This window comes from Manis javanica, chromosome 11, assembly GCF_040802235.1.
Source record: "Manis javanica isolate MJ-LG chromosome 11, MJ_LKY, whole genome shotgun sequence".
NCBI lineage: Eukaryota > Metazoa > Chordata > Mammalia > Pholidota > Manidae > Manis > Manis javanica.
This window is the reverse complement of record NC_133166.1, coordinates 65,942,064-65,968,474: the sequence shown is the minus strand read 5'-3', so window position 1 is coordinate 65,968,474 and position 26,411 is coordinate 65,942,064. Positions and strand designations below refer to the sequence as shown.

General features: G+C 41.0%; 1 protein-coding gene across 11 annotated transcripts in view; it reads left to right on the top strand.

The window, feature by feature from the left end:
• The window catches only part of AMBRA1 (autophagy and beclin 1 regulator 1), a 238,059-nt gene that overhangs the window by 198,285 nt on the left and 13,363 nt on the right, over positions 1–26,411 (top strand). For all 11 annotated transcript variants that reach the window (XM_036994095.2, XM_073216497.1, XM_073216498.1 and 8 more), the window contains one exon: positions 12,831–12,970. In XM_036994095.2, coding sequence (XP_036849990.1) covers positions 12,831–12,970 — 140 coding nt within the window. The remainder of the gene's footprint in view (positions 1–12,830; positions 12,971–26,411) is intronic.

Genomic DNA, 26,411 nt, shown 5'->3' with positions numbered 1-26,411 from the left:
TGATTTCAGCAACAATAATGGACATCTCCAGTCTCTTTCAGAAGCTAGGACTTCTGCCCAAACTTCTGGCCACAGCCTGCCAGTCCTCCATCCTAGCAAGGTCTTCTCCGTAAGTAGCCAGAAACATCTGGCTAAGAGCACACAACTATAGGGCAGAAGCCAAGTTGTTGGCAGCTCAGAATGCAGTTGGAGAAGTCTGCTGGGGATGTGTAGTAATCCAGTGCTGTCCTGCTAAGGGGCTCAAGGCATCTAGCCAGCTGCTGCATGCCTCACAACAAGAGCTGTTTCTCAGGCCTCCCAGTGAGGCTTTTTTGATTCTCAGTAGGCACCATCTGCCACTTAGGAGAGGAGCTAAAGTAACTAGAAAGCTCCTGTTTGGAAAATGTTTCTCTCACTCAAGAGACAGGACCCAGGCTCCTCAACAAGTTTTTAGCTCATCCTGTGTCCACCCTGCCTGACTTTAAACCCCACGCTGCAGAAAGGTTTCTGGTTTTCCAGGTCTTGGTTGCCCTTTACCTCCAGAGGCACCAAGGCACTCAGCAAATGTCCCTGAATTCAGTCATTGGTGGAAGGGAAGACACCAGCTTTTTTGGATAGCAATGCAGTACCACCGTTTTAAGGCAAGAAGTGCATTTTCATCTGAGAATGGTGCAAGGGTTTAATGAGACAGTAGAACATCTCCCTCTTTGCACTGGTAAGTACAGTGGGTGTCTTCATTTGTAATACCAAGCTGTGTCCTTGAAGGAATGCTTTTGTGGATGATGGGCGTGCCCTAGAGCTTCTCTAACCAGAATTCCTCTTCACTTTGGTGTTACCTCTTGGAACTCACTGTGGTAATGTTCAGAGATGTGCACTTGTTGGGCCAACAGACATTCCCAGGAGAACATCCTCGAGAGCATTGACTTATCTTACTTTAATTCCCACTATGTGCCATCTCTCCCCAAGAGAATGACCTCTTATACAATCCTGTATGAAAACTCTTCTGAAAATGAATTGCTGATTGCTGTTAGCCTGGGTGCACTTATTCTAAGTAGTTCTTCAGACCTCTAGATCAGTGCTTCTCAAACTGTGTTCCTTGGACAACCTGCATTAGAATACATGGGGTCCTTGTTTAAATACAGACTGCTTCAGACCTAAAATCAGAATTAGAATGGATGGGAGAGCCCAAGGTATTTATATTTGTAAAACAAACTTTCCAGATGATTCTCATATGCACTTGAGTTTGAGAACTGCTGTTCTTAATGACTACTTTATTCATTTAAGGTTTCTGCCTCCAGCCTCTTCAGCAAGGCAGAGACACAGTCTCAGGTTTACTTGTGGTTTTATGCATGGTGCTTTGATACCTGGCTAATTTTGTTGCAGGCACAGTGGCATTTGTGTTCACTTTCCTACCAAACTCTTAGCTTTTCGCTGTCTGTGCTTCACCTCCCATCTTTCCTCATCTGTTGTTGCTCTCCAAGGTTCTCCCTTAAATATCTCTAAGTGCTGGATTCTCTTCCTCCCCGTGTTGAGTCATTTTAATTTTTATCCTAGTTTCTAGGATCCTTTTGCTATTTCCTTTCTCTGCTTACTGCAGCTAGGTTTAGTCTTCCCAATTTTTAGTATGATTGGCAACTCAAGAAAAATGAGACTGGGAACATATTTTATCCCCACCTTCCCTCTGTCCATTTGAGGTTCCTCCAGAGTGGATATGCTGCTCTTTGACCCAGGGCCTTATTTTCTGTCTGACTCTCTTGCACTTGGGCCAGGGAGGGCTTTTGTTTTGTTTTTGAGTTAGGCATTTAGAGATGGCTGAGCTGAAGTTTTGCTGAATTCTCAAAACACTAAAAGGCCTGTGTTCCTTCTCTGCTTTCATTTTCTAATTGGAACAAGGCACAATATTGTAACAGAAAACTGCAATTAATTTTCTAAAATAGTGGCAACTTGCACATTATAATAACTTTGGTTGTAACCAAGTGAAAGCATAATAACAAAAATATAAAATTAATGAAACCAGAAATAGTCATATACCACATTGTTCTTCTAGTTTGTATCAGTAATAAGTATTATTTTACCTAGGAATGGAGGCAAGTCAGCAACTTTGCGGGCAGGGCATGGGGTGGGGGATGCTAGGGCATTTTGAGCTAGAAAGCAACAATAAGGATTGGTGCTTTCAACACAGGAATTAACAGGTGATTAGTATTACTGTTTCTCCCAGATTTGTATAGACCATCATCCCAACAGGTGAGGTTTCTAGACATATAAACAGTTTAGTAACTGAAAAGAATCCTCATTGCATAATCTCTGCAGATCCTAGGGGCACTCCTTGCTTGACTCACCAGTGCTGGTTTGCTTTTCTCTCTGGTCATTTTACTGGCAGAAATGATAGACAAGGACACCTTAATTTGACTTGGTAGGAGAAAAAGCTGTAGCACAGAAAGCAGATTATCTCTCCTTTCACCTTGGAACAGCATTTTGACATCTAAGGCAAAGCCTCAAATACTTAACAAATCAATTTTATTGAAAACTTTTTCTTTGTGGCTATGTGGTAAAACTGTATTCATGTGTTGAGTGACTGTATCCTGGACAGATCCTTAGTTTGGAGCAGGTGTTGGAACGAACCTGTCCTTCCCTGCTCCTTTTTCCTTCTCTCCTCTCCTACACTCTTTGTTTCTTCTTCTCTCCCACCTCTGCCTCCCTCTGTCTTCCTCTTCACTCCCTCCTCCTACACTTCGTTACCCTGAGAGTTCTCCCTCTAAAGCTCTAGATCTAGAGATATACATCCTCTCATCCTCAATAGGTCCAAGGCAGTAGAGAAGGAAAGCAGATTTGTTACCATTTTTTATAGGCCTACTACCCACTCTATCTAACTGGGCTGTAGTGTTCCCCTGGGACCACATTGGCCTCACCAGGGAATTTAGTGGCAGTACAGATGCTTAGCTCCAATGAACACCTGCTGAAACAGAAGCTCTGGGGGTGGAGCCCAGGCAGCCTGGGTTTAACTGCACGCTTAGTCCAAAGTGAAAACCAGTCATTGACTGCATGGGGATTCTAGTTAGACCTCACCTGTCAATGTAACTGTCTTTTCCTTTTTGCTCTCACCCTGTCTTTCTCTTATTCTTTCTATAATCTCATCTGGTTTACTTCTATTGCTCCTATCAACCAGATCTTTTAGATCTTTCCAGGAAGTTGAGAAATTGATGAGTACCTCCTGCCCTATGCATTTCTGGTTCATGCTAGCACCCTAGTGATGGTACTTTAAGGACTAGTGCTGTGAGGCCTTTGTCCAATTCTGATTAAAATTGTCACCTGTCCACAGTTGATTTAATTGGGCTTTTACATGAGAACCTATGCCTGTTTGCCTACGTGCTATGGAATACAGAGATACTTTGGCTTAAAAAGTGAGAAGCAATGTCTTTCTCTTTCTTGCTGGGCCTTTCCCCATTAAAGGAGTATATCTTGAGTTCCTTTTTCCAACATCCTACTCACTGTTAACACTGGATGGGAGACTCCAATATGATACCCATTAGTGGATATCTTAGCATCACCCTGGTTATAAAGAAATAGTTGGTTTTCTTTCTCTCATAACATGTCATACCTATCTTCACAGAACCTGATCATAAGTTCATTAAAGTGAACTACAGAAAAGACTTGGGTATTGAGAGCACTCAAGTTAGTCACAACTAAATTGTAGCTTGGATCCTGGGCCAGGATGAGTGTTTGGCACCATCAGCACGGATACACGTGCTTTTGGCTTGTCCTGGCTCTGTTCTTCATTACTCTCCACTGTGCCTTCTTCCATGCCTTGAAGTTAGCCTGTGATATAATCCAATCATCTATACTTCCCTAGATCCTAAAAATTTGATTTTCAGAAATGACTTGGAACTCTCATTCAATCCAGAGTATTCATAAATCTAAGGGAACTGAGCCTCCTTTTAATTTTGTCTGGACTTGGAAGTGGCAAAAACCAAAGATATTTTATTTTTTCAGCCTGGAAGGATACTATTTCTTCAAGGGAATATTGGGATAAAAGAGAGACAGCTTTGTTGTTAGAAATTTACTCCTTCCTAAGATTTTGTCCTCATTAATTTTCTTAAAGCTGCCTGTCAGTTGATTAAAAGCTGCTTCTGCTACAATTATTTTAAGTTGACTTCTGAGATGTGGTACAAGGCATCTATGCTCAAAAAGTTCCTTTCTTCAGCACACTGTAGGAAAGGGGGAGGAAGGGAGTATGGGAGAAGTCAGGAGTGTCTCTGATGCGATTTGTCAGAGAAGGGAGAGGGTAAGATGAAAAATTTAAAAATAATATTAGCCCTACAATCAAAGCCATTGGTTTAGGCACATTTTTCCATGACAAGGTTCCTCCAATTCAGATGATTTCTTTCCTCCAGGGCCTCTTCGTGGCTGCTTTTTTTTTTTTTTTTTCTCTGTATCTATAACTTTTATTTTGTCTTGGATTCCACATAGTAAGTGATATCACATGCTATTTGTCTTTCTGTCTCTGACTTATTTCACTTAGTATAAGGCCCCCTAGGTCCACCTGTGTTATCACAAATGGCAAAATTTCATTTTTTTTAAGCAGAAATTTATAATTAATTTGTCTCCTTTTTTTTTTTTTTTGAGAAGGCATCTCTCATATTTATTGATCAAATCATTGTTAACAACAATAAAATTCTGTATGGGGGGTCAATGCTCAATGCACAATCATTAATCCATCTCAAGCCTAATTCTCGTCAGTCTCCAATCTTCTGAAGCATAACGAACAAGTTCTTACATGGTGAACGAATTCTTACATAGTGAATAAGTTCTTACATGGTGAACAGTACAAGGGCATTCATCACAGAAACTTTCGGTTTTGATCACGCATTATGAACTATAAACGATCAGGTCAAATATGAATATTCATTTGATTTTTATACTTGATTTATATGTGGATCCCACATTTCTCCCTTTATTATTATTATTATTTTTATTTTTAATAAAATGCTGAAGTGGTAGGTAGATGCAAGATAAAGGTAGAAAACATAGTTTAGTGTTGTAAAAGAGCAATTGTAGATGATCAGGTATGTGCCTGTAGACTATGTGCTAATCCGAGCTAGACAAGGGCAATAAAACATCCACGGATGCAGAAGCTTTCTCTCAAAACAGGGGGGGGTGAGGTTCTAAGCTTCACCACTGTTGTTACCCGATTTCTCACCTGATGGCCCCCCTGCAACTGTGCCTGTCTTAGGTTGTTCCTCCCTTGAGGAATCTTACCCGTCTCTGGCTAACCAGTCATCTTCCGGGGCCATACAGGGAAATGTAAAGTTGGTAAGTGAGAGAGAAGCCATATTGTTTGAAAAGGTTAGCTTTTTACTTCTTTGCAGATTTATGCCCTGTGGCTTCTATGCCCAGCACTTGTCTCGAGGTATCTTTACCACCTGGAGGAATTATGATACTTGGTAAATTCGATATGAGGCACGTATTCTATTTAAGGGTTGTAATTAGGAAGGAAGAAGAAAAGCTATAGAGGTAGCATATGGAAGAAAACATGGGAGGATTGATTATTTCTTTGACATATCTTCTTGTAGAGAACCTTAAGCATGTATAGGTTTTAAACTACTAACTAACTTGCGCACACATATTAACATAATAGGAATACGGTGACATAAACAAAGCAAATCTATAATTACCATCCATCTTCAGTGAAGCCAAGAAAACCATTTAGGCACCCTAGGCATTTGTGAAAATTTGTCTATGATATGATGGATATTGTCCAACTGTACTTGAACAGTCTGAGAGAAATCAGACAAATTAAAGCAACCCATTTTCTGGGATCTGTTCACATCCCATATGTTATTTTAACCGTAGATAGTCTATAGTCGTAAGATTTTGGAGTGCTACAACTTGCACCCCTCCCAACTCCTGGTTGAGTTCCAACAGTACAGATCCGGTCAAATTCGTTGTCTCCCTGTATGCACATGCCAGCCTAGACATCTCCCTCCTCATTCCTATGGCAAGTCCAGGAAACGGTGGGGTGGACACAGCCACAACCACAGCATCGCCCGGATCCCTGTGGAGGCTTTTTGATGATCATCCCCCGGCACGAGTCCTCCAGAGAGTGCTGATGCCGGAAGCTCCTCCTCATATCGTATCTTAGTTCATTTTCTGGGTAGCCAAGCTAGGCCTTGATCTTCTGCATAGAAACAAACAGACCCTTTGCCCACACTTTGACATGCCCTCTATACCACTGTGTAGAACTCATTGGAGGTCAGCACACAGGAGCTGCTTTTTTTTTTTTTTTTTAAGAGAAAGGCATATTATCAGAAAAGAGTACCTCCATAGCTGATATCTGACACCCTTTAAGTGATCAACATTAAGGATATTTAAAACATATGTTAATCTTTGATTTACCAATAGTTTTATCCTATCAAGGAGTAATTCCCCTTTTCTTTCTTTCTTTCTTTCTTTTTTTTTAATCTTTAATCTACACTTACATGAAGAATACTATGTTTACTATGCTCTCCCCTATATCAGGTCTCCCCTATCTTCGTGGCTGCTTTTCTTTTCACCCAACAAAATTTTACTGAGCCCTACCATGGGCCAGGCACTTTGTCAGATATGGGAATACAGTGTATAAATGGACCTGAATCCTGCTCCCCTGGTGGCTATTACATGCTACATGACTGGTTTCTTGAAGTCAGTCTCTTCATGGCTGTGTTCCCAGCCTTCACTGTGCTTGACACACAGGAGGCACTCAGTATTTGTTATGGGAAGGTTATCTCTTTGAAATCTTTTGTGCTGTGTGTTTCCTACACATACACAAACATATACCCCTACTCACCACCACCATCAGGGTGCCTAGCACAAGACTCAGTAAATGGTAATTAAATGAAAGTATTAATGAAAATAGGGAGTATCTTACTCACTTTCACAATTCTGCCCAGTGTCAGTGAGTTTCTCAGGGTTCTAATCCCAGCACTGAGGCATGATAAGAGATTCCCAGTTGTTTAAAGGTGAAAGGCAAAACATTTTGTTTTTTCAAGAATTGGTACCAATTCTTACATTTGTAGAAGCTAAAAAGTATTTTAATGTAACCCCCATCCTTAATGTTCTTCAAAAAAATATGAATCAACTAAAATATATATTGAACATACTGAAATATATTATAAGACACTGTTATCCCAGGTGAAAATCTTAAACAATTCTCATTTGGCTGTTTCCTTAGAGATTTAGAAAGTCAAGGAAGTTCAAGGACTTGTGCTGTTAACAGAAATGTGGGAACAGGAGAAGTAATTATTTTAATTTCTGGAGGTTCCTGGAGCATTGAGTGACTTGATATTTCATTTAGCACAAGTAGATCCTCAGCTGAAGTAATTTCTGTGCTCTGTCAGAGACAACCTCTGGAAAGTATCAGGCCAATTGGAAAACAAAATTCTTGTCCTCTGACTATCTTTGGGATTTCTTTGAGATGAGCAAGACAGAGTTCATGAGACTCAACAAATCACAGGAAGTTGGCTGGAAATTACTTCAAGGCAGCAGATTATTAGTAGCAGCAGAAGGCAACAAATTCCAGAGTTAAGAAAAGGAGCTGTTTGCTCTTCTTTTCCTTTGGAAGATCTTTGGTTTGGATAAGGGTGATCTAGGCAGATTTGTTTCCTTCAACTGAATGAAGGGGAGAGTTAGGTGACCTGGTAATCTGATTCTTGTTTTAAAATAACCCCTTCAAAATCAACATTCCTCGAGTTCTAAACTCTCAAAGTAAAACATAAAAAAGGCTTGGAAATAGTAAATGAAAACAGAATTCCTGAGAAGCAGTCAGATTTTCCTAGGAATGGAGAAACTACTAATTAATGAATTTAAGCAAATCAACAGCTCAAAAGGAACAAAAGATGGCCATAATATCCCTGTCCTGCCTGCTCTGGGATGTGTGCCTTTCTCAGCCAGTAACAAGATACCTAGCCATCCATTTCCAAAGGAAAGGTCAGCTGTCTCTTTGCCTCTGCTTTCCTTTGATTTTTTTCTCTCTTCTCAGAGAGTTGGTTCTTGAGTAACCATCTCTAAACGCTGAAAGCCTCCCTTGATTCCCATCATTACCCAGAAGGCATTTCTCCTCCTCACAGTAGTTCCTTTCTTCCTCAAAGCCCCCTAGTTTGCACCTTCTCCTGTGACTTGTCCAGCCTCAGTTTCCAGTTTACCTCTTCCTCCAACCAGCTTCCATTGTATTAGCTAAAACAAAGGAGATCTGCTAACTGCACTCAACCTCTTGCCACCATGACAAGAGATGATGAAATCTCCAAATGTAAACAAGATAACCACAAAGTTTCTCTTTTAGTTTCTTATCTGGGCTGATCTGAGCAGTGCAGTATGCTGCGTGGACTAATAGTCTGAGCTTTATTGACATGCAGTAGAGAGAAAGCATCTTGTTGAGGGCAGCAATACATTTTTCCTCCAAATCTTAAAAGGATGGAGAGGAAGGTTTCCCACTGAGCTCCTCTGGCTGCCTCTCATTCTTTTCCTATCTGTCTTTGAACTAGGAAGAAGACCCCTTTAGTTTTGATCTAGGAACTGTTTCTTTTGCTCCTACTTCCTGTTAGTTCTGAGTTTGAGAGATGGAAAGGCAAACAGAACAAGAGATCATCTTGGACCCTCGAGGTAGAGTAATTGTTATCTTCTCCCACTCTCTTTAGAACCATAAAGATCTTGGTGACCTGATTCATTCCGTCTTGACATGCAGAGACTGCACTGAGTCTAAAAAAATTGTTGCTTCTGTAGTGATTACAGTTCCCTTCATAGATGTTAGACAGAAATGAGAATAGTGTGCTTGGAAAAGGGGATTGCTGTCAGCATTTGTCACATACCAGGGAGCAGATGCTTCCAAGACAGGTGAAACCAGGACTACAGACATGAATCAGCAGCTGGGCTTTGTGTCCAGCCCATGGAGGGATGCCAGGTCCTGATAGCCCTCCTCCAGTGTAATGGAATTTGGTGTTGTAGCTTCATGGAGTGTCAGTTTTGTCAAGCAGGTGGTGGGGTTTGGCGGGTCCCCCAACATTGTCCTTAGCTTTCCATAGGGAGCTTCAGGACACCTGACTAGTGTTAAGAAAACCTTTACTTGAGATATATTTGGGGTGCCTTTGAGTGATGGCCAGAGCTGTCCTTCACACACAGAACTTTCTTGTCAGTGCTGATGAACTTTGAATTTATAGAGCCAGAGACAATCCCCATTGAAATCTTATAGGAGACAGATCACCTAGTCACTGGGTTGGAAAGACTGGTGGCTGAAATCATAAATGGTTTGGCAGTATCCAGAGCTACTTAATCATCTGTCAGCATTGGGGAACTTGTTGTTCAGATATTCTTTTGTTGCTAGGGCTAATTGTGAGGAATATTTCCCCTCCATGAGGTCCTTTGAGAGTTTTGGCCAGAGAAAGGAGTGGAGACCACATCTGGGTGGTTTGAGAAATAGGCCATATTCTCAATCCTCAGTAATCTTTTAGTTTCAGGCATGTGTGAAATAAGGACTTAATAATGGACCAAATGACCTCTCAGGACCTATAAATCCATGATTCCTACCAATCCTGCCCCCTCTCTATTGTCTTTCCCCCTCCCCTTACTTTTTGCCCTCATCTCCTTCCTTCCCACCCCGACATTAGTGTGATAAGCAAGCAAGTGCTTATCAGGAATCCTGGAAGCTGCTGATCACATAGCATTTTCTGGCATCCTGCCACAAAGCAGGATTTAGCCTAGTAACCAAACTTTGGAGGAGATGGGCACTTGGGAGCTACTCTTTGAACATTGTTTAAGGACATGGCAGAGGTTGGGGGGATAACATAGCAGGGGACAAATTGATGCCCTGTGATTCCTAGTTAGGGAGGATGTGAGTATCTGCGCAGCAAAATCACCTTGATCACCTCTCTCCAATCCCTCTGACCTTGTCTCACCTAAGCCTAGCTATCTGGCATACTGGCCTCTTGAGGTTTTGTCTCCAAAGCAAGTTTTTGTACTTAGAAGCAAATTTTTAGTGTTTGTTTATTAATCCATCAGGAGTAACAGACTATAAAAGGTAAATCTGTGACATGTGAGAGGTTTGCTTCTTTCCTAGCCTGGAATGTTTTTACAAGAGTTCTCTCATTCTTTGAGACCTCTGTCAAAAAACTCAGCACAATCTTATATCATCTGATTTACTAACCTTATTATCCTCTTTCTTGCAAGGCCATTTTCTCTGCCTCATTCTCTGCAATTATGAATCATCGTGATTTTAGGGGAGGCTTTTGTGAGGCACATGTAGGGCTGCTACAGGCCAGAACCAAAGCTCCCCTCATCCAACCCACTGAAACTAAAATGGGTCCCTCCCTCTATCTGGGTGTGCCCCCACTCAAACCATCTAACCTTGGGGAGAAGGACAATCAGACAGATTAAGTGATCCCAGCCATGGTTGTCTGATCACAACCACTTTATCCTTTCAGTGTGGCTAATAAGTCATATTTAGCCATGTTGGACAGAAATCATTGACTTATCTTCTGGGAAGCCTCTGTGAGAAGGGATGAAGGTGCCACACCCCATCCCCTGATTTGAAGGAAAAGTGTTGATTGAGGTGCAGAGGGAAAAGACTGGTATTACCATCTCCATGAAGAGTCAGCCAGTGTGGCTGATGGGAGAGTAGTAGCCACATGTATTTAAAGCTCCTGCAAATATATCTATGCAAGGAAGAGATTATCCAAAGTTCTAGCACCCATATTTGGCATGCCAAGTTTAGAAATTCATAAACTCCATTGAGTTCTCTTTTAGTAGTCTCCTTGGTTAGACCATAAGATTTAAGGAGCCCTGGCAAATTCTTCCATTAGTAGTTGAGTCAGACAGGGAGGGCATAGGAGGTTTTTCATGCAGCAGCCGTGGGGCAGTCAGTCTTAGGTCTCAAAACAGCCAATTCTATCTATAAAAGACCCATTCAACCATAGGTCTGGAACAAGGCCATTCTGGCTGTGTGCCATTAGCTGCCCAGGCACATTTCTTACTACACCAAAACCTAGAAAGGTGCTCCTAATGGGATTCTCTGTGTGTGTGTCAGCACACTGAGAGCACACGCTGCTGTCTTCATGGTTTAGAGAATGTGCTGCCAGAGGCCTCTCAAATAAACACCCGAGGCACATAAACAAGTGTCCTCAGGTTCCAGGGCTTCTCTCCCTCTCTTATTGAGGTTTAGTTGATACACAGTATTATATGGGTTTCAATTATACAACATAGTGATTCAAGGGCTTCTCATCACTTGATTTGTGTAAATACAGTGGACTCTTAGCTCAATTTTTACTTCTTTTTGTTTTGTGCAGTTTTTTAAATTTTAAATCTTCTATCAGGGTAATCAGTAAAATAAGTATTATTGACCACCCTGAATTCATTTTTTAATATAACTTTCTAAATCACACTCCCATTTGGTGTTTTTTTCCCCCCATCAACCCATAGGGACAGGTAAAGGCAGATGAAGTTCATCCCTGTTTTATAAATTAAAACCTGAGGAGGATGAAAGGGAAAACATATTGAGTAAATTTCCAGTTTATACATTCTCAGCTTCATGTCCTTCTCTTAGACCCTTTTTTGAAAGCCCAGATGCAGGTTCCTGGTAGTAACGATAGTTACCATTTATGAGCTTGCGCTGTGCCAGGCATCATTTCTTTTAATCTCCCCAATTATTTGAATGTTGGTACTGTCTTTTTAAACTGAGATCTAGAGTAGCTGTTACGCAGTGGCATCAGGACTGGTGCCAGGTCTCTCTACCTTTGAAGTCCACATTCTTCATTCTTCCACTGCCTGTCCCTGTCTCTTGACTAAGGTTACTTGCGGAATATCATGCAAAAGATATATGAGGTGGTGTGTGTGGAGTCACAGGGAAGACAGTGTAGCTCAGAGAAGACAAATAAGGACTCTGTGGCATCTTCCTACACTGATGGACAATGACTGAAATGGAGTATGGGGGGGACTCGATAATAAGGGTGAATGTAATAACCACATCGTTTTTCATGTGAAACCTTCATAAGAGTGTATATCAATGATACCTTAATAATAAAAACAAAAGATGAGGTTGTCTCTCACTTTCAGCCCAAACCCTAGACATAGGTAAGCTGCCTCCTGAAGAAATAGCAGCTTTGAAATACGTAGACTGTTGAAAGGAGGCTCTTTCCTTTGAGAAATGGAAATGATCTATTTAATGGTGATGGGCATAAACTAGAAAGAAATCATGTACCTGTGTGGCCAAGATTCCCCTCTGCCCTGCTTCCTACATCTTATTGCACCTTTTGGTTTCCTCAACAATAGGAGTTTTAATATTGCTTTTAATTAGATAAATTAAGAATGTTCTCTGGTGTTATCACCCCCTCCCACCCCCTGTCACCTTCAATTCCCCATTGCTGTGAGAGCGCTGCAATTTCCATGGTAAAAAGACTCCCAGTTGAGCTGGTCTCTCAGTGGTTTGTGTAGTCAGAGGAAAGTTTGGGACAGTCCTGGGTGAGATGAGCTCTGAATGTGACTTTCCAAGCAGGTGATCTTAAAAACAGTGAAGAGAGAAATGATAAAAGGCTCTTTTATCAGGAAAAAAGAGAGAAGTGATAAGGACACAATTAATCTTCATGCAGGAAAGCCCAAGGATGCCCCTAGTATATAGTCCCAGCCCTCCCCTGAAGTAAGAGGGTCCCGCCTTCACTCTGCTAGGCCAAGTTCTCAGATATATGTCAGAGTCATCTGATTCCCAGCCTAACCGTCTCCTTTCCTCTCTGTGGTTAACTTGCTTCATGCAGTAGAAAGGAATTTTCTCCCTGGATTTTGTTATTCTTGGTAACAAATTATTTCTCTTTCCCTTCTCTTTTTCCCCTACCCAGAGAGTTTTCAACGTCCTTTACCCCATGCCTGCTGACCAGCGGAGACATGTCAGCATTAACTCTGCCCGCTGGCTGCCTGAGCCAGGGCTTGGCCTGGCCTATGGTACCAACAAAGGAGACCTGGTGATCTGCAGACCAGAGTGAGTGGCTCAAGGGGGCAGTGGGGTGGGTGTGGAGGGGATCATCTGGGTTAAGGACTGGAGAAAATAGCATTCACCTAGGATCTGGCCTGTGAGGTGGGGTGTTCTAGGTGGGAAATAAAAGACTTCTGAGAACCTGCTTCATTCTCTGTGTCACTCCTTAAAGGGTGCTTTTCACTTTGGGGATGGTGGGATTAGCTCCTCATCCTGGAAATAAAAAATCTGGTTTAGTTATTATGTCTCCTTAAATCCAAGGCAGCGTTTTTTTCCTTTGTTTTCCCTTGTTCTCTCGTTTCTTAGTGATAATAAAGTATTCCTACAGGCAAAAGCATAGATACCGAAGATTTTTTTCTAAACCCTTCTAGAAAAATTCAACCAAGTAGTCTTAGGTTGTGGCAAATGACATAGACATTAACTTCAGAAATAAAATTGGTAAGAGAATATTGTTAAAGCCCTAATTTGTCAAACCACTGATCTCTAACAGCCTGGCTCTGTCTGTGTCCTGCCAGTTTTCCTTTCTGCTTGAGGCTCTTACTCATAATAGTGAAGGTAGATTGAAAAGCTCAACTTCAAATCAAAATGATTTATCCAGTTTGAAGTAAGGGGTAGAGGGGAACCAAAGCATTTCTGTCTTCAGCCCTGATGACACTCTTTCCCCTTTTTCTGGCTCTTTGGAGGATAGAGATCTATTCAGGCATCCGTCACTAAAGACTCTGGGAGTCAGCCAGGTCTGTCATCAATTTCCAGACACTGCCAGGTGGGGAGTGTGCAACTCTGTGCTTCAGTGCAGATCAGGCTGATTGCTGCATGGGCCCCTGCAGGGTTCCAGCCACTTCTGCCTCTAGGCAATCCTAATGCTGTCCTTCATTTGCTGCAGTGTCTTTTCTGAGGGTTTTCTGAGGATCATAGAGCACAGTGTGACTGGCTTGGTAGGGTCTCAGGCTTTTGGGAGTGTCCACTTTGCCTGTTGGTAGGGCCCTTGGTGATTTTTCCTACAGTATGTATTTGGGTCAGTTCTTGTGGCTTGGTAGGTGACTGGTGCTTGAGCCCTTATCAACTGGACTGGGTCTGTCGCCCTGGAGAAAGACAACCTGGTTGTAAGGGCATCTCTTTCATCCCATCTTGGAGTTTTGGAGCCCCTCTGAAAGAGAGTCTGTTGTCTGAGCCTGACCTAGTCAGGCTGCTCTTAGAGCTGAGAGACAGCTTGGTTGGCTGGCCCACACTCTCCTCTTGGCTCTGTGTCCAGCGAGCCCCTTTTCACTAGTTCCTTGTGCTTTTCCAGAACACAGCCTGCCTCTTGTGAGACGGTACCATCGTTAGCACAGGCACTGGATGTGTCCATTCCTGCCCTTCCCCTTGGCCTGTCCATAGCCCTAGGATCAGTCATCCCTGAAATATTTCTTTTTCCCCAAAGCACATGCGATTGATTATCTTATCTCTTCCTCTTTTATCAGGAATTCATAAGAGGCATATAGTAGGCATCATCTCCAAAACTGGCAGAGACTTCTGGGCCATGAGATTACCCCTACCAACACTAGTTGCAGGTCTTTCTTTCCCTGCTTTCTCTGACACATCCTTTCTCAACATTATTGTCTTGTCTGTGGCTCCAGACAGTGACCTTTGTCCCAACCAAACTTCCAGCCCCCTCCCCTGCTCTTATAGAAGTAAAATCTCTACCTGCCATTTGTCATGGCACCACAAAGCCTTTTATGTCTGAAACCCCAGCATACTCGTACTTCATGTGAGTCACAGATACCTCAGCCAAACATGAAGCTGGCTTTGGTCTGTCTTTTCTCCCCATATGTTGTCTTCAGCATCCAGAGGCTCAGCAGGCTGAAGCCATCTTGAACTGCTGGGGGAACTATCTTACCTACCAGAAACTAAAGCCTCTTCCACAAGCAACAGGGCCCTAGCAGCCAGTATCCCATCGCAGACCAAGTGGCGTTGGACTGAGAGGGAGCTGGTTTAGTCTGCCTTTTCTGGTCTTGCTCTTTTCCCTGATTTCTTGGGTCATGTTGGCAAATGCTCCAAACCATAGGGCCAGGTATTTAAGAGAACCATATAAATTAGGACAGACATGACATTGTCTTAGCTTTTATAGAGCTTCTCCTGTTCTTAGTTACCTTCATATCTGTATGTTTTTGTTTTTTTGGTTTTTTTTGCTGTAGGCAGGAAAAACTATGAATATTATTCAGGTAAGAAAGTTAACTCACTCAAGCCTCCCAGCAGATCAGTGACAGAATTAGGCTTCCTAACTTTCCAATCCAGAGCTCTTTCCTACAGCTGTTACTTAACCTTTTCTTTTCAATTAAAAAACCCTTTAAAATTTTGATGAAGGCAATGTACTCTCTTCCAGAGAAAAATATACCACGAGAATACACATATAATTTTTTAATTCTGAAGATCTCAGGTAAAGATTACAGGTATAGATCGTGTTGAAGCATTTAAGTGAGTAGGTAATTCATGCAGTGGGCAATGAGAGAGGATAGTGGGAATGTTCAATCTTGTGAATCTATGGTTGGTCTCTGGCCTAGGATGAGGAGAACAAATAAATAAAGAAGTAGGAGCTCAAGATTGTTGACCCCTTAGTATGCAGCTGCCTAAAGCTTGCTGCCTAACCCTGTGTGATGCAGCTCCCTGGTACACCTGTTCCCAAGGGCACCAGAGCCAGCAAGCCAGGCCCAGATTATAGCCCTCCCTTCAAAACAAATGGTTGGTTGTCTGCCTTTGTTCCAGGTGCAGGCAGCTGCACCACATTTTGTGGTCTCAATCCCGCTCTTGATTTCTCCTCCATTGTCTTAGCCTCAGTACTCTCTTTAAGCACAAAGATGGGGGTAACACAGAATTAAAGGAGGAAGTAGAATGCTATGCATTCACTCTAGGAGACTTCAACACACCACTCACTCCAAAGGACAGATCCACCAGACAGAAAATAAGTAAGGACACAGAGGCACTGAACAACACACTAGAACAGATGGACCTAATAGACATCTATACAACTCTACATCCAAAAGCAACAGGATATACATTCTTCTCAAGTGCACATGGAACATTCTCCAGAATAGACCACATACTAGGCCACAAAAAGAGCCTCAGTAAATTCCAAAAGATTGAAATTCTACCAACCAACTTCTCAGACCACAAAGGTATAAAACTAGAAATAAATTGTACAAGGAAAGCAAAAAGGCTCACAAACACATGGAGACTTAACAACATGCTCCTAAATAATCAATGGATCAAAGACCAAATCAAAATGGAGATCAAGCAATATATGGAAACAAATGACAACAAAAACACTAAGCCCCAGCTTCTGTGGGATGCAGCAAAAGCAGTCTTAAGAGGAAAGTATATAGCAATCCAGGCATACTTGAAGAAGGAACAACAATCCCAAATGAATAGTCTAACATCACAATTATCGAAACTGGAAAAAGAAGAACAAATGAGGCCTAAAGTCAGCAGAACAAGGGACATAATAAAGATCAGAGAAGAAATAAATAAAATCGAAAAGAGTAAAACAATAGAAAAAAATCAATGAAACCAAGAGCTGGTTCTCTGAGAAAATAAACAAAGTAGATAAGCCCCTAGCCAGACTTATAAAAAGAAAATCTACACACATCAACAGAATCAGAAATGAGAAAGGAAAAATCACAATGGACCCCACAGAAATACAAAAAATTATTAGAGAATATTACAAAAAACTATATGCTAACAAACTGGAAAATCTAGAAGAAATGGACAACTTCCTAGAAAAATACAACCTTCCAAGACTGACCAAGGAAGAAACACAAAAACTAAACAGACCAATTACCAGCAAAGAAATTGAAGCAGTAATCAAAAAACTACCCAAGAGTAAAATGCCGGGCCAGATGGATTTACCATGGAGTTTTATCAGACATACAGAGAAGACATAATGCCCAGTCTCCTTAAAGTTTTCCAAAAAGAAGAAGAGGGAGTACTTCCAGACTCATTCTATGAAGCCAGCATCACCCTAATACCAGAACCAGGCAAAGACCCCACCAAAATAGAAAATTACAGACCAATATCCCTGATGAATGTAGATGCAAAAATACTCGACAAAATATTAGCAAACCGAATTAAAAAATACATCAAAAGGATCATACACCATGACCAAGTGGGATTCATCCCAGGGATGCAAGGATGGTACAGCATTCGAAAATCCATCAACATCATCCACCACATAAACAAAAAGAAGGACAAGAATCACATGATCATCTCCATAGATGCTGAAAAAGCATTTGACAAAATTCAACATCCATTCATGATAAAAACTCTCAACAAAATGGGTATAGAGGGCAAGTACCTCAACATAAGAAAGGCCATATATGAAAAACCCATAGCCAACATCATACTAAACAGCGAGAAGCTGAAAGCTTTTCCTCTAAGAAGTAATGTCAAAGTGGCCATCATGCCCAAAGCAATCTACAGATTTAATGCAATCCCCATCAAATTACCAACAGCATTCTTCAACGAACTGGAACAAATAGTTCAAAAATTCATATGGAAACACCAAAGACCCCGAATAGCCAAAGCAATCCTGAGAAGGAAGAATAAAGTGGGAGGGATCTCGCTCCCCAACTTCAAGCTCTACTACAAAGCCACAGTAATCAAGACAATTTGGTACTGGCACAAGAACAGAGCCACAGACCAGTGGAACAGAATAGAGACTCCAGACATTAACCCAAACATATATGGTCAATTAATATACGATAAAGGAGCCATGGACATACAATGGGGAAATGACAGCTTCTTCAACAACTGGTGTTGGCAAAACTGGACAGCTGCATGTAAGAGAATGAAACAGGATCACTGTCTAACCCCATACACAAAAGTAAATTCGAAATGGATCAAAGACTTGAATGTAAGTCATGAAACCATAAAACTCTTAGGAAAAAACATAGGCAAAAATCTTATTTATTTATTTGTTTCTTTGTTTGTTAGTTTGTTTTTTTGAGAGGGCATCTCTCATATTAATTGATCAAATGGTTGTTAACAACAATAAAATTCTGTATAGGGGACTCAATGCACAATCATTAATCGACCCCAAGCCTAATTCTCAACAGTCTCCAATCTTCTGAAGCACAACAAACAAGTTCTTACATGGTGAACAAGTTCTTACATGGTAAACAGTGCAAGGGCAGTCATATCACAGAAACTTTCCGTTTTGATCACGCATCATGAACTATAAACAATCAAGTCAGATATGATTATTCCTTTGATTTTTATACATGATTTATATGTGAATTCCACATTTCTCCCTTACTATTATTATTTGTTTTTTTAATAAAATGCTGAAGTGGTAGGTAGATGCAAGATAAAGGTAGAAAACATAGTTTAGTGCTGTAAGAGGGCAAATGTAGATGATCAGGTGTGTGCCTATAGACTAAGTATTAATCCAAGCTAGACAAGGGCAACAAAACATCCACGGATGCAGAAGATTTCTCTCAAAACAGGGGGAGTGGGGTTCTAAGCCTCACCTCTGTTGCTCCCCAATTTCTCACCTGATGGCCCCCCTGCAACTGTGCCTGTCTTAGGTTGTTCCTCCCTTGAGGAATCTTACCCGTCTCTGGCTAACCATTCATCTTCCAGGGCCATACAGGGAAATGTAAAGTTGGTAAGTGAGAGAGAAGCAATATTCTTTGAAAAGGTTAGCTTTTTACTTCTTTGCAGATTTATGCCCTGTGGCTTCTATGCCCAGCATTTGTCTTGAGGTATCTTTACCACTTGGAAGAATTATGATACTCGGTAATTTTCGATATGAGGCACCAATTCTACTAAAGGGTTGTAATTAGGAAGGAAGAAGAAAAGCAGACAGAAGAAAACATGGGAAGATTATTTCTTTCACATAAGTTCTTGTAGAGTAACATAAGCATGTATAGGTTTTAACAAACGACTAATTAAGTTGCATACACACATTAACATAATAGGAATACAGCTACATAACAAAAGCAGACCTACAATTACCAGCCATATTCAGTGAAACCAAGAAAGCCAGTTAGGCACCCTAGGCATTTGTGAAAACTTATCAATGATATGATGGATATTGTCTAACTGAATTTGAATAGTTTGAGAAAAATCAGACAAATTAAAACAACACATTCCTGGGAACTTTTCACATCCCATATGTTCTTTTAGCAGTAGATAGTCTATAGTTGCATGATTTTGGAGCACTACAACTTGCACTTCTCCTAATTCTTGGTTGAGTTCCGACAGTATAGATCCAGTCAAATTTGTTGTTTTACTGTATGCACAGGCCAGCTTAGATATCTCCTTCTTCACTCCAATGGCAAGTCCAGGAACCGGTGGGATCAATGCAGCTACAACTGCAACAGCAACAGGATCTTTGTTGAGTTTTTTGATGATCATCTTCTGGAATGACTCTTCCAGAGGATGTTGATGTTGGAAGTTCTTCTTCATACTGTATCTTACTTCATTTTCTGAGTAGCCAAATTAGGCTTTGATCCTCTGTATAAATGCAAACAAACCCTTTGCCCACACTTTGATATGACCTTTATACCATTGTGAAGAACCTATTGGAGATCACCACACAGGAACTGCTTTTTTTTTTTTTTTTAGGAGAAAGGAATATTATCAAAAAATGTACTTCCATTGCTGATCATCTGACACCCTTTAAAAGATCAAAATAAAGGATATGTAAAGCATGCATTAATCGTTGATTTGCAGTTAGTTTTATCCTATCGGCGTAATCCCCCTTTTCTTTCTTTTTTTTGTTATTATTGATCTACAATTACATGAAGAATATTATGTTTACTAGGCTCTCCCCTACACCAAGTCCCCCCCACAAACCCCATTTGAGTCACTGTCCATCAGCATAGCAAAATATTGTAGAATCACTACTTGTCTTCTCTGTGTTGCACAGCCCTCCCCTTTCTCCCACCCCCCACATTATGCATGCTAATCATATCCCCTTTCTTCATTCCCCCCCATCCTTCCCTACCCACCCATCCTCCCCAGTCCCTTTCTCTTTGGTACCTGTTAGTCCATTCTTGGGTTCTGTGATTCTGCTGCTGTTTTGTTCCTTCAGTTTTTCCTTTGTTCTTATACTCCACAGAAGAGTGAAATCATTTGGTATTTGTCTTTCTCCGCTTGGCTTATTTCACTGAGCATAATACCCTCTAGCTCCATCCATGTTGTTGCAAATTTTAGGATTTGTTTTCTCCTTATGGCTGAATAATATTCCATTGTGTATATGTACCACATCTTCTTTATCCATTCATCTACTGATGGCCACTTAGGTTACTTCCAATTCTTGGCTATTGTAAATAGTGCTGCGATAAACATGGGGTGCATCTGTCTTTTTCAAACTGGAGTGCTTCATTCTTAGGGTAAATTCCTAGGAGTGGAATTCCCGGGTCAAATGGTAAGTCTATTTTGAGCATTTTGAGGAACCTCCATACTGCTTCCCACAATGGTTGAACTAATTTACATTCCCACCAGCAGTGTAGGAGGGTTTCCTTTTCTCCACAATCTCTCTAACATTTGTTGTCATTTGTCTTTTGGATGGTGGTCATCCTTACTGGTGTGAGGTGATATCTCGTTGTTTTAATTTGCATTTCTCTGATAATTAGCAATGTGGAGCATCTTCTCATGTATCTGTTGGCCATCTGAATTTCTTTTTTGGAGAACTGTCTGTTCAGTTCCTCTGCCCATTTTTTAATTGGATTATTTGTTTTTTGTTTGTTGAAGTGTGTGAGCTCTTTATATATTTTGGATGTCAAGCCTTTATCGGACCTGTTATTTACAAATGTATTCTCCCATAATGTAGAGTACCTTTTTCTATTGATGGTGTGTTTTGCTGTACAGAAGCTTTACAGCTTAATATAGTCCCACTTGTTCATTTTTGCTTTTGTTTCCCTTGCCTGGGGAGATATGTTCAAGAAGAGGTCACTCATGTTTATGTCTAAGAGATTTTTGCCTAGGTTTTTTTCTAAGAGTTTTATGGTTTCATGACTTACATTCAGGTCTTTGATCCATTTCGAATTGACTTTTGTGTATGGGGTTAGACAATGGTCCAGTTTCATTGTTTTACAAGTAGCTGTCCAGTTTTGCCAGCACCATCTGTTGAAGAGACTGTCATTTCCCCATTGTATGTCCATGGCTCCTTTATCAAATATTAATTGACCATATATGTTTGGGTTAATGTCTGGAGTCTCTAATCTTTTCCCCTAGTATGTGGCTCTGTTCTTATGCCAGTACCAAAGTGTCTTGCTTATTATGGCTTTGTAGTAGAGCTTGAAGTTGGGGAGTGAGATCCCCCCTACTTTATTCTTCCTTCTCAGGATTGCTTTGGCTATTTGGGGTCTTTGGTGTTTCCATATGAATTTTTGAACTATTTGTTGCAGTTTGTTAAAGAATGTTGCTGGTAATTTGATAGGGATTGCATCAAATCTGTAGATTGCTTTGGTCAGGATGGCCATTTTGACGATATTAATTCTTCCTAGCCAAGAGCATGGGATGAGTTTCCACTTGTTAGTGTCCCCTTTAATTTCTCTTAAGAGTGTCTTGTAGTTTTCAGGGTATAGGTCTTTTACTTCTTTGGTTAGGTTTATTCCTAGGTATTTTATTCTTTTTTATGCAATTGTGAATGGAGTTGTTTTCCTGTTTTCTCTTTCTGTTGGTTCATTGTTAGTGTATAGGAAAGCCACAGATTTCTGTGTGTTAATTTTGTATCCTGCCACTTTGCTGTATTCCGATATCAGTTCTAGTAGTTTTGGAGTAGAGTCTTTAGGGTTTTTCATGTACAATATCATGTCATCTGCAAATAGTGACAATTTAACTTCTTTTTTACCAATCTGGATTCCTTGTATTTCTTTGTTTTGTCTAATTGCCATGGCTAGGACCTCCAGTACTATGTTAAATAACAGTGGGGAGAGTGGGCATCCCTGTCTTGTTCCTGATCTCAGAGGAAAAGCTTTCAGCTTCTCACTGTTCAGTGTGATGTTGGCTGTGGGTTTATCATCTATGGCCTTTATTATGTTGAGGTACTTGCCCTCTATACCCATTTTGCTGAGAGTTTTTATTATGAATGGATGTTGAATTTTGTCAAGTGCTTTTTCAGCATGTATGAAGATGATCATGTGGTTTTTGTCCTTCTTTTTGTTGATGTGGTGGATGATGTTGATGGATTTTCGAATGCTGTACCATCCTTGCATCCCTGGGATGAATCCCACTTGGTCATGGTGTACGATCCTTTTGATATGCTGTTGAATTCTGTTTGCTAATATTTTATTGAGTATTTTTGCATCTACATTCATCAGGGATATTGGTCTGTAGTTTTCTTTTTTGGAGGGGTCTTTGCCTGGTTTTGGTATTAGGGTGATGTTGGCTTCATAGAATGAGTTTGGGACTATTCCCTCCTCTTCTATTTTTTGGAAAACTTTAAGGAGAGTGGGTATTATGTCTTCTCTGAATGTCTGATAAAATTCTGAGGTAAATCCATCTGGCCCAGGGGTTTTGTTCTTCGGTGGTTTTTTGATTGCCGTTTCAATTTCTTTGCTCGTAATTGGTTTGTTTAAGTTTTTGTGTTTCTTCCTTGGTCAGTCTTGGAAGGTTGTATTTTTCTAGGAAGTTGTCCATTTTTATTAGGTTTTCCAGCGTGTTAGTATATAGTTTTTTGTAGTATTCTGTAATAATTCTTTGTATTTCTGTGGGGTCCATTGTGAATTTCCCTTTCTCATTTCTGATTCTGTTGATGTGTGTTGATTCTCTTTTTCTCTTAATAAGTTGGGCTAGAAGCTTATCTATTTTGTTTATTTTCTCAAAGAACCAGCTCTTGGTTTCATTGATTTTTCTATTGTTTTATTCTTCTCGATTTTGTTTATTTCTTCTCTGATCTTTATTATGTCTCTCCTTCTGCTGACTTTAGGCCTCATTTGTTCTTCTTTTACCAGTTTTGATAATTGTGATGTTAGACTATTGATTTGGGATTGTTCTTCCTTCTTCAAGTGTGCCTGGATCGCTATATACTTTCCTCTTAAGACTGCTTTCACTGCGTCCCACAGAAGTTGGGGCTTTGTGTTGTTGTTGTCATTTGTTTCCATATATTCCTTGATCTCTATTTTAATTTGTTCATTGATCCATTGATTATTTAGGAGCACGTTGTTAAGTCTCCATGTGTTTGTGAGCCTTTTTGCTTTCTTTGTAGAATTTATTTCTAGTTTTATACCTTTGTGGTCTGAAAAGTTAATTGGTAGAATTTCAATCTTTTGGAATTTACTGAGGCCCTTTTTGTGAGCTAGTATGTCGTCTATTCTGGAGAATGTTCCATGTGCACTTGAGAAGAATGTATATCCTGTTGCTTTTGGATGTAGAGTTGTATAGATGTCTATTAGGTCCATCTGTTCTAGTGTGTTGTTCAGTGTCTCCATGTCCTTACTTATTTTCTGTCTGGTCGATCTATCCTTTGGGGTGAGTGGCGGGTTGAAGTCTCCTAAAATGAATGCATTGCATTCTACTTCCCCCTTTAGTTCTGTTAGTATTTTTTCACATATGCTGGTGCTCCTGTGTTGGGAGCATATATATTTAGAATGGTTATATCCTCTTGTTAGTCTGACCCCTTTGTCATTATGTAATGTCCTTCTTTATTTCTTGTTACTTTATTTTGAAATCTATTTTCTCTGATACGAGTACTACAACACCTGCTTTCTTCTCTCTGTTGTTTGCCTGAAATATGTTTTTCCATCCCTTGACTTTTAGTCTGTGCATGTCTTTGGGTTTGAGGTGAGTCTCTTATAAACAGCATATAGATGGGTCTTGCTTTTTTATCCATTCTGTTACTCTGTGTCTTTTGATTGGTGCATTCAGTCCATCTTCGTTTAGGGTGACTATTGAAAGATATGTAATTATTGCCATTGCAGACTTTAGATTTGTGGTTACCAAAGGTTCAAGGTTAGTTTCTTTAGTATGTTACTGCCTAACTTAGCTCACTTATTGAGCTGTTTTATACACTGTCTGGAGATTCTTTTCTTCTCTCCCCTCTTATTCCTCCTCCTCCATTCTTTATATGTTGGTTGTTTTATTCTGTGCTCTTTCATGTCTCATTTAACTGCTTTTAGTAGGTAATTGATTTTTTTTTTGACTTTAGTTAGTATTTGGTTGGTCTGCTTTCTTTGCTGTGATTTTATATTCTGTGGTGACATCTGTTTAGTTTTTGGAGTTCTCCCGTCTAGAATAGTCCCTCCAGAATACCCTGTAGAGGTGGTTTGTGGGATGCAAATTCCCTCAACTTTAGCTTGTGTGGGAATTGTTTAATCCCTCCTTCATATTTAAATGATAATCGTGCTGGATATAGTATCCTTGGTTCACGGCCCTTCTGTTTGATTGCATTAAATATATCATGCCATTCTCTTCTGGCCTGTAAGTTTTCTGTTGAGAAGTCTGATGATAGCCTGATGGGTTTTCCTTTATAGGTGACTATTTTCTCTCTAGCTGCCTTCAAAACTCTGTCCTTGTCCTTGATCTTTGCCATTTTAATTATTATGTGTCTTGGTGTTGTCCTCCTTTGGTCCTTTCTGTTGGGAGTTCTGTGTATTTCCGTGGTCTATTCGATTATTTCCTCCCCCAGTTTGGGGAAGTTTTCAGCAATTATTTTTCAAAGACACTTTCTCTCCCCTTTTCTCTCTTCTTCTTGTAGTACCCCTGTAATACGGATATTGTTCCTTTTGGATTGGTCACACAATTCTCTTAATATTGTTTCATTCCTGGAGATCCTTTTATCTCTCTGTGTCAGCTTCTATGCATTCCTGTTCTCTGGTTTCTATTCCATCAATGGCCTCTTGCATCTTATCCATTCTGATTATAAATCCTTCCAGAGTTTGTTTCACTTCTGTAATCTCCTTCTGGATGTCAGTAATCTCCCTCTGGACTTCATCCCTTAGCTCTTGTATATTTCTCTGCATCTCTGTCAGCATGTTTATGATTTTTATTTTGAATTCTTTCTCAGGAAGACTGGTTAGGTCTGTCTCCTTCTCAGGCATTGTCTCTGTAATCTTTTTCTGCCTCAAATTTTGCCTTTTCATGGCGATAGAGATAGTTTGCAGAGCTGGCACGATTGACGGCTGGAAGAACTTCCCTTCTTGTTGGTTTGTGGCCTTCCTCTCCTGGGAGAACAGCGACCTCTAGTGACTTGTGCTGGGCAGCTGCACGCAGACGTGGCTTCTGATTCTTTCCTGGCTGCTATGGAGTTTATCTCCGCTGTTGCAGTAGGCGTGACCTGCCTCGGGCTGGTGCCCCGATATGGTGGAGCTGGGTTGGAAGGGGGACGGCCAGGAGGCTGTTTATCTCCGAGAGGGGCCTCTGAGCTGCCCAGCTGTCCAGGGGTTTAGGGTGCCCGTAGTTCCCTGTTGCTGGACTAAGTGTCCCAGGATGCTTCTGTCCAGCTGTGGGATCCCTGTCCCTTTAAGACTTCCAAAAAGCACTAGCTTTTCTTTGTCCCCAGGGTGCTGGCTGTGGGGTCCCGCTCACAGGTCTTACTGTCCTCTTTCCCTAGTATCCAGGACCCCACGCATGCACTGTCTGCGCTCTGGTGCGGATGGCTAGGGCTGGCTATTTAGCAGTCCTGGGCTCCCTCGCCCTCCCCGCTCTGACTCCTCTGCCCCTGCCCAGAGCTGGGGTGTGGGGCGCTCGGGTCCCGCCGGGCCGGGGTTTGTATCTTACCCCCCTCGCAAGGCGCTGGGTTCTCGCAGGTGTGGATGTGGCCTGGATGTTGTCCTGTGTCTTCTGGTCTCCTTTTTTGGAAGAGTTGTCTTTGTTGTATTTTCAAAAATATATGTGGTTTTGAGTGGAGATTTCCACTGCTCTACTTATGCCGCCATCTTGGCTCCGCCTCCATAAAAATCTCTTGGACATAAACATGGGCGACTTCTTCATGAACATATCTCCCCAGGCAAGGGAAACAAAAGCAAAAATGAACAAGTGGGACTATATCAAGCTGAAAAGCTTATGTACAGCAAAGGACACCATCAGTAGTAGAAAAGACATACTACAGTATGGGAAAATACATTCATAAATGACAGATCCGATTAAAGGTTGACATCCAAAATATGTAAAGAGCTCATGCACCTCAACAAACAAAAAGCGATCAATATCCAATTAAAAAATGGGCAGAGGAGCTGAACAGACAGTTCTCCAAAAAAGAAATTCAGATGGCCAACAGACACATGAAAAGATGCTCCACATCGCTTGTCATCAGAGAAATGCAAATTAAAACCACAATGAGATATCACCTCACACCAGTAAGGATCACCACCATCCAAAAGACAAACAACAACAAATGTTGGAGAGGTTGTGGAGAAAGGGAAACCCTCCTACACTGCTGGTGGGAATGTAAACTAGTTCAACCATTGTGGAAAGCAGTATGGAGGTTCCTCAAAAAGCTCAAAAAACAAATACTATTTGACCCAGA